The sequence below is a fragment of the Electrophorus electricus genome, chromosome 12 (assembly GCF_041902795.1).
Source record: "Electrophorus electricus isolate QZ-2024a chromosome 12, ASM4190279v1, whole genome shotgun sequence".
Lineage (NCBI taxonomy): Eukaryota > Metazoa > Chordata > Actinopteri > Gymnotiformes > Gymnotidae > Electrophorus > Electrophorus electricus.
In genome coordinates this window covers 3542521-3551526 of record NC_137508.1, presented here as the reverse complement: position 1 = coordinate 3551526, position 9006 = coordinate 3542521, and the positions used below count along the sequence as shown (strand labels likewise).

Sequence of the window (9006 nt, the reverse complement as noted above, 5' to 3'; positions counted from 1 at the left end):
GGAATTCATATTTTACTTGGCTAGTCACGCAATATCCCCTGACAGGCCAGACACAATCTCATTAGGTACTGATGGATGACTGTGGCCCATTTGGACACATACTCTTCAAAATCCCCTGTGTCTCCGCCGGCGTATTCTGTCCCCCTTCCTCCCTATTCTGTGTCCATTATTTTGGAACCAGACTTCCCATTGCCCTCGCCATCTATTTATCATCCTGGTGAAAGGGGATGTGGGTGGAGAGGAAGTAACTTGTTTTCACTGGGAATGCTGGGAACACGCCTGTCGGTGGTGATCGTACGTGCATGTGTGTATGTCAGCAGGTTTGTTTTGTGATGCTGTTCACCTGGTATTAAAAGGTCAAGAAAAAAAATAGCATGCCGTTGCCATTGTAGGAGAGAGTGAGTAATAGTCTTAAATTGTGGTAATATATCACGAATGGAGAATAGGTGCATTTGTCATAATGGCATCAGGTGAGTGTACAAAACCATAATGATACTTATGACCACAGCAATGGTCAAAAGAACCGTGATCATCATCCACAACAACAACAAAAACAACAACAACAACAGCAGCAGCATCAGACAACAGCAGCAACAGCAACCAGAACAGACCGTGATGTCATTGTCTAAGATCACTTTTATTTTCTACTCCAGCACACGCTCAGTTCCAGACTTAGTATCAATTACTTGTCTGATGCAGTATGAACAGCATATTAAGAACAAAACAAACAAAAAAACCCAAGGGAAATTATACAAATTCCTCCATGAAACAATACTCTCCAAACATGCTGCACCTCAGAAATGATTAGCTGTAGGGAACTTTCACCGAGTAGCTGTCTCAGTGAGAGGGGATTTCTCTACATTCTTCTACAGCTTCAATTTGTCACGCAATGCCCTTTAAATAGACACAAGGACATAAGAAGACAAAGTAAGGAAAGTGCATAATAATACAAACAATACAAAAGGATAAAATTTAGAGCATATAAATAACTCCTGTGAAGATGCCTAATTTGTGCTCCAAATTCAATACAGGCAAGTCATTTGTTTAGATTTACATTTATAGTTTAAGCATACATATTATTAGTATTTAAAGGATATTTGGGAGTTAAAAGGGTCATGATTGGGCAAGTGACAGTAGAAGTCATAAGATTTTACGATGATGTAATGACGATGATCATCAAGTGAAAACATCAAGGGAGTGCAAAGAAGACTGACACACTCCAAGGCGGTATAGCTTGTGGTTCCAGTACTCCTAGTTTCACTACTGTATTTTTAATAATCCACCACCCAAATAATATCTGGTCAGCAGTGCTTCTGTGGATTGAAACAGACCAGTGATAAATGGGGTACAGGATTGCAGGCAGTGTGTAACTATACACCTATATAATGTATCTATTTAGGATGTGTATGCAATTAACAGACCAGTGAGTGTAAGTGTCTGGTGAGCATATTCTTGACGCATGTGGATCACATAACATAACTGTGCAGCTCCATTTTCCTGGGTCAGAGGTATGAAGCACCCAACCTGATACCTCCAAGCGATAATCATCAGTGGAATTCTCTTCATTTAGGTAGGTATCAGGTGTTAGGTGTCTAAAAGGGACATCAGAAAATTTAGGAAAATTTATCAATGCAGTGGCCAAGTTTGCTTCCTGCTCGGTTCGTTTTCCAGTCATGCAGGCCTTGCGTGACTGGCTCTCACGCAGGTTGCCCCACTCACACAGAGCTGTCAATCATCATTACCTGCTTGTGCCAACAGTGCAGCTGGTTTGCAGACTGGAGTGGAAGGCATTTCCCTTTGAGCTCTGCTTAACCTTTGATCTCCAGGAGGAAGGCTGGGACAATATTGACGGTGGTGGGGGTGGTGTGTTGGGGGGTGTTAAGTGCCAAGGTCCACTGATATTTAAAGACTCAGTTTACTCATGTTGAATGAGAACCCATTTGTGTACTTCTGGGAGTCACTCTGTTGATGCTCAGGCAGGTAGCTTAGCTCACTGAATGAGAATAGTGTGCCCCAAATTACACTGATGTCCAACGTTCCACAACATGGCAGCTAGAAAATAACTTCATAGGTTTTCTAACTCTTACTAAAACCTTCTTTTTTGTGCACATAGATTTTGCATGGCATCTTCAAGAAATAGCAATCCAGTTGTTACAGTAAGCTGACATGTTTTATTTCTGTCATTTGCAATAGTTTGATTGTTGATCAGAAACTAAAACCAGCATATTCATTCATTTTCTACATGAACGAAAGGATGAGGATGCTGTTATGGCATCATCACGCCTTCTCTTTAAACCATCAACCCCGAGGCTACGGAGAACAATAGCTATGTGTTCGTTAGATGGAAAAAGAACATGCATAATGGGAAAAAGAGACTGACGTCCCAAATTGAAAGTGCACTCGTGTGATCGATCACGTACAACGTGATGAACGTATGGCTGTGTTCCCATTCTTTCCAAAGTCTCCATTTTGCTACAAAGGTTCCGCTCCCCAAAGGAGAGAAAGGAATTCTGACATGGACAGCAGGAAAACATTTCGGGGAAAAATGCCCTCTCGTTGTTAAAACGAGGGAGACGCCTTCACGGACTGGTGACTCCGCTTTGGCTGGGTCCAGCCAACACAAAAGAGAAGACTGATTGACAGAAGTGGTTCAGCTGGCAGCTACTCCAGCAGGCCTTTGGGATACTTGAATAGGACACATTTATTTTGCTTTTTCAGGTTTTTTGTAGAGGAAAAAAAAAAATCACATTTGTTATTATTATTATTTTATGAGAAACTTGGGAATTAAAAGGGTCGTGACGGAGCAAGCTAACAGCTGAAGGCGTAAGGTTCATTTTCTTACATTGCTAACAGGGAGACGGGTAGGGAATCTGGCTCTAGACTGTGAGCAGAGAGATGTCATTCTGAACTATTAGCAAGTTATAGAGGGTATGAGATAAATAGACAAGGGAAAGATAGCAACAATTTAGCAACAAGGAACAATACAGACAGGTTTATAAGGCTTTACCCCTCCATTTGATTTGCATGAGTCTTATTTGCAGTTCGTGCAGAGTTTTAAACTTTTATGCTGAAGTTTATGGTGACCATCGGCAAAAGTGTACCTGCACTACAGCAGAAGAAAAAAAACGCTGTTAAAAATTGTTAAAATTGTTAGGGATCATAATTAATAATATGATGTTTGTAGGTATGTTTTTACATGAGTGGTGGAATGATATCATGGAGCCAGGAAATCTTGGTTACAAGGGCATGTCCTGAGAGGAGCCTAGAACAGCCCACTGCAAGTCCTCAGGATAAGCAGATAAGGAGCAGAGTTCTGAGGGGAACGAGAAAGAGAGAATGACTGCTGCCTTCAACACTGGACGAGTCACAGACGCTACACTCCGATGGGTGTACATGCACACACATGCTCTGTGCCCTCCGTATATGGAACACAGTGACAAAGGCCATGGTCCATCCAGCATGCGATGCCCGTTCATTATATTTCAGACAACACATTCATAATAGTTCATGAGACTGTTTTACTCCTTTGCAAAGCACATCTATGCCATAATAATAAAAACTTACATTAACATTTAGCTGACGCTTTTATCCAAAGCAACTCACAATGATGATTGAGTACAACTCGTGCAATTTAGGGTTGAGAGCTTTGCTCAGGGGCCCAACAGTGCCAGGACTTGAACTGCCAACCTTCCAATTACAAGTCAAATACCTTAACCACGGAGCTACCATTCCCATAAAAAAAACAAACAAAAAAACACATTATAATAAAATACATGATAATAAAAAAATATACACTTTAATAAAGGTTAATATAAACAGATTTTGGTAACTTCAAAGTAACTCTTTTAAGACATTTCAAAACAGAAGCATTTTTAATAGGATCAAGTAATGAAGGTGCTCTATGAAAACGCTGCTGTACAGTAAGCAAATGAACAGAGCCTAAAGAGTGAAGGAGCATAAGACTTCACATACTGTAGGTAAACTGGTGCTAAACCAGGAACAGCTTTCTAGGTTAAAATAAGAGTTTTAACATCACTACAAGCATGCTCAGGGAAGCAGTAAATTTAACTGCATCCAGATTTTTGTTTGATGGAGACATCAAAGCAGATGCCAAATTGCTTTTAGTGCTGATATAAAGTTAGATGTCATCAGCATAAAAAGAAAGCTCAAGCCAATTTTCCTAATGATCCGCTCTAAAGGTAACATATAAATATTAAACAGTAATACATCTTTGAGAGATGCTGTGATAAACCATTTTGAGTTTGAGATTTATTCCTACGTAATAAAAACTGTTGGAACAGTCAAAATGGTAAGATTTAAACCAAGTAGACACTGTACCAAGACAGACTGTTTCCCTTACTCTATAGAAACTGATCAAATCAAAGGCAGGACGTTAGCTCCCAAGTCCACCGAAACAAAATGACCATTCACGACCCTCACAAAGGCAGTTTCAGTGCTATGTCTAACTCAGAACCCAGACTGAAATAGTTCATTAAGTTTATACGGTATCAGATGTTCTTGGCATTGTGCCAAAACAACATTCTCAAGGACTTCAGCTTAGAAAAAACATAATAAAATAATTCACTAATATCACACAATGTAATATTAGTTAATGTAGCACTGTGGTGCAAAACCCTGTTCTGAGAGGGCAGAAGTCCAGTGTGGTTCAGTGTTTGACCTGCTTAAACACACCTGATTCAACTCATCAATCAATTGCCTGGTTCAGTAGGTGTGTCTGAACAGAGCAATAACCAGATTTTGCTGGACTGGCTCTCCAGTCTATCAGCTGAATCCTCCTATAAGCAATTTCTATACCATGTTGAAAGACCTATAGTATATGCATGTAATTTAGTAGTCTTATCATTTTAGAATTAAACACCATGTGAAATATTCTCTGCTATTCAGACATTACAGGAAGAGGTCTTAAATTCCTGTGCTGGCCTGTGGGGGAATGCCAGGAATTCACAATGATATACCGCTATGCTGTGAGAAAGCAAGATTAATATATGATATGATAATAACAACTGTTCTTAGAAAAGATGGTAACGTGGCTGTCATAAACCACATTATGGTTAAAGTTTCTTTAGTAGTTTGGTTTCCCTAATAATGGAATCACATACATTGTTTACAAATACATTTCAGAACTCCTGTAACAAACGGTAAAGTGTGAACCCTGATTCGAGGCTTAAACGCAGCCATTATGGTGATTTATGGGACTTATTAAGGTAAGCGCACATGCACATTCGGAAGAGGAGTGCACTAAGGGCTGAGCTTCATCCCCCAGTTCTTTTAGTGGAAGCAGACAAACTGAACACATGGCCACAGGGCAAACACACCACGTGGCCCAGTCACGCACAAGCACTTCATCATAAGGGTGACTTCAGACGAATACCACCGAAATACTCTGAGCTCACTGCTTTGCGTGCGACTGATAGGGCATGCACACACGCACAGCCACACACACACACACACACAAGCACACACACACGCACCCCCACATAGCAGGCTTAAGACCTGTCTTTCTTTACAGGTTTGACAGTGCTCAGTATGTTCAATACTTATATCATCAACTGTTTTTTACAACTACTCCTTCATTATGAACTCCTAATATAATAATAATAATATAAAGAAATGTAAAGCTTTTACATTCCCAAATATAAAGGAGCTTTTTTCTGTAATTAGGAAGGAATGCTAGCAGCATATTTTGCCCCCTCCTCTGTGGTTTATGAGAAGATATTAGTCATATGGGTGTAATGAACTGAATTTATGACGTTAAAGGAAGCAGATCTGCCTAACGTACCGTACAAGTACCAACATAACTTGAACACACACACAGAGTGAAATCCATTGCATTATCAACACAAACGTACAACAGGAAACAGTGCATAGATCATCATTTTGATATTAAGTATTTGTTGTCTAGATATCTATTCTTTCTAAATGAATAGTGCCATGGCATATACGTGCATCTGTCTGCAGTATGGCTTTTGAAGATAAGGAGCATTACATGTCTGCATAGTTCACAGAACTGTGGGGCACCACTGCCCTTCCACCCTGAGGTGATCATGTGAAACACAGCACACACCTACTGTCACTTACTTCCTCAAAGACATGAAGTGATTAAGGGTTACGTAATGTGGGTACTGGCTACACCAGTGCAGATGCAGGCAGGAAAGTCTCGCCTGACTGCACCCCTGGCTGCCAGTGTGCAGCTCATGCAGAGGAAGCATGCACTTCTCAGACCGCTCACACACATAATAGGCATGAACGTGGGAATGTCCCATGAACTTCTTGGGCATCCCACCTCCTCACCGTACAGTGTGCACTCATTAACTAATTGTGTTGAGCCTGCAGGATGTTGACATGCCTTAGTTAGAAGAGGCATTAATTGTGCAAACACACATCTTTCGCCACTGATTCTTTATTGCGTGACAAGCTCCAGTGGCTGCTGGCAAATACGTGAGAAATGCTGCAGTCTTTAAAAGCCAAGTGAGATAAAGCCAGTGCTTGCCTTGCACCATAAAAGGGATCACTGTGTCTGCCTCAGTTCACATGCATTAATAGGACAGACAGAAATTAACTATCAATTACACAAATATGTCCATGTTAAACAATATAATGAAGTATTTATGACACAGAGGTTTGTATGGTTAATTACTAGCTTCTCCATTACTAGCATTACACTGGGGTATTTCCCATTTATATGCCCTTTACACTGGGGTATTTCCCATTTATATGCCCTTTACACGGGGTATTTCCCATTTATATACCCTTTACACTGGGGTATTTCCCATTTATTTGCCCTTTACACTGGGGTATTTCACATTTCTATGCCCTTTACACGGGGTATTTCACATTTATATACCCTTTACACTGGGGTATTTCCCATTTATATGCCCTTTACACTGGGGTATTTCCCATTTATATACTCTTTACACTGGGGTATTTCCCATTTATATGCTCTTTACACTGGGGTATTTCCCATTTATATGCTCTTTACCCTGGGGTATTTCCCATTTATATGCTCTTTACACTGGGGTATTTCCCATTTATATGCTCTTTACACTGGGGTATTTCCCATTTATATACTCTTTACACTGGGGTATTTCCCATTTATATGCCCTTTTCAGCAATATGTTATTTAAAGAATAAAAGTGATTGAACATTTACTTGTTTTGAAGCACTTATATATTTATAAAAAGTAGCCTTGCTTTCCAATGCCATTTCCTTCATTAAAAAATTAGCTTCAAAGTTACTGTTTTAGGAAAAACAACAACCTTTCAACCCAAGAAACAACAGTGAAGCAAAAAAGAATAACAAATAAGGGAAGTGAAAATATATTAGGTTTTAACCCGATACTGCAGGTCCACTGTTAATGATAAATAGAGGAAAAATTAAAAATAGAATATTATGCATAGTACTGTGTGTGACATTTTTATGAAGCAGGAGTGAAATGTGAGTGCAAAAAAAGGTTTATTCAGAAACAGTTTACAAAGTAAAGAGGAAAAAAGAGCAAAGAGGTCATGGCTTGCTCAGTCCGTTGGTAGACTCGGATGTGGCGTTTAAATAAAAGGACAGAGAATAAGGCCCTTGCGTGTAATGATTTAATAATCTGGCGCTTGGGTTCAGGGGCGTGGCTGAGGGTGGTGATTGACATGTGGGGCCTGTGCAGTGTGTTGACTGGATGCTGGCTGTAGCATGTCACATCAAAATGTACAGTATATTTGGGATCAAAACATACCTTCATCATTTACCTTTATCAAAAATTATGCATGAAATTCTAAAAATTCCATTTAGATGTAAACGTAGCCGGACACACTTAATATGAAAAAATATACTTGTACTGAGAGTTTACATTCTTGTAGACATTTTTATTAGTTTTCAGAAATTTTAGAATGAATTAATTTACTCAGTACCTTCCGAAGGAAGTCAATGATCCATCCATCTTTACAATTTAGGCCAATCTCTATTTGTAATGTAGAAAAGAGTCACCACCATTCACCAACATTGCTGTTATTTTTTTCTGAAAAAGCATTTTCGTAAATGTCTGAATTAAACATGAATGAATTCTCTGCTTCTTGTAAATACTCAGATATCATTTTCTCTGGTCAAAAAACTTTGTCATATTCAGTTTGTTACTTCATAGCCACACACACCAAAATGACAACTGGATTACTGTTATTCAAAATTCTGGCTATTCAAATCATGGCAATGTGGTAATGCTAGTGATGTACACAGACTATCTAGTGAAAGAAGCCTAATAAATCCCTAGGTAAGAACATATCAGCAGAGAATGGAAAATGGTTCTGGTGTAGTCCTATTAAACTGCCCATTAAGCTGTATTTTTGTAAAGTACGGGGCGTTGAGGAGAGTCATGCTTGAATGAGCGTGCGGTTCATGTTACGCTGTAGCAGATAACACTAACAAAGTCGCATAGCGATGGGATCGCACACTGAATGGGTTACACACCCTCGACGTCTCTTCTCCACACGCAATCTCCTTTCAGTGTGGGTGCGCTGCATTGAGCGCGATTATCTGCGGTTAAATTACACACGGGAATGGCAAGATAAACCCCAAAGAGCCTGCTGTATTTTAGTGATACAAAGTTTAATCATTTCGATGTGATAGTCTATTAGTTCATTCATTACCTATAAAATTCGAAGCAAAGGCATTAAAAACATTTATGCGTTTTCCTCAGGTAGGGGTCCTTCGTAGTCCATTTCAAGGTCCCCCCCCACCCGCAGCCGGCACAGACGCCCGTGCACGCCACACCTGTGGTGCCGATGTCGGGGTCGACTCTGCTGCTGTCCGTGGTACTGAACAATACTGAGGTGGGTGGCGATGCTGCTGGCGTCTGGACAGACGGAAGACCGGGTAGATGCAATTTACTCCGTTAACCTCTTAGACCCTGTAAGCACACAGTAACGATGACTGTTGCCTCCATTTCTTAACTTACTGTAGGCTTTTGGCAAGCTTCTGACTTTATAACAATCACTTAGTAAACAT

General features: G+C 40.1%; 1 protein-coding gene across 2 annotated transcripts in view; it reads right to left on the bottom strand.

Annotated features, from left to right (window-relative positions):
- Window positions 1-296: 296 nt before the first annotated feature.
- Window positions 297-9006, bottom strand: part of rmdn2 (regulator of microtubule dynamics 2) — a 46424-nt gene continuing 37714 nt past the window's right edge. For both annotated transcript variants that reach the window (XM_081724268.1, XM_081724270.1), the window contains one exon: window positions 297-8908. In XM_081724268.1, coding sequence (XP_081580394.1) covers window positions 8894-8908 — 15 coding nt within the window. In that variant the 3' untranslated portion in view covers window positions 297-8893. The remainder of the gene's footprint in view (window positions 8909-9006) is intronic.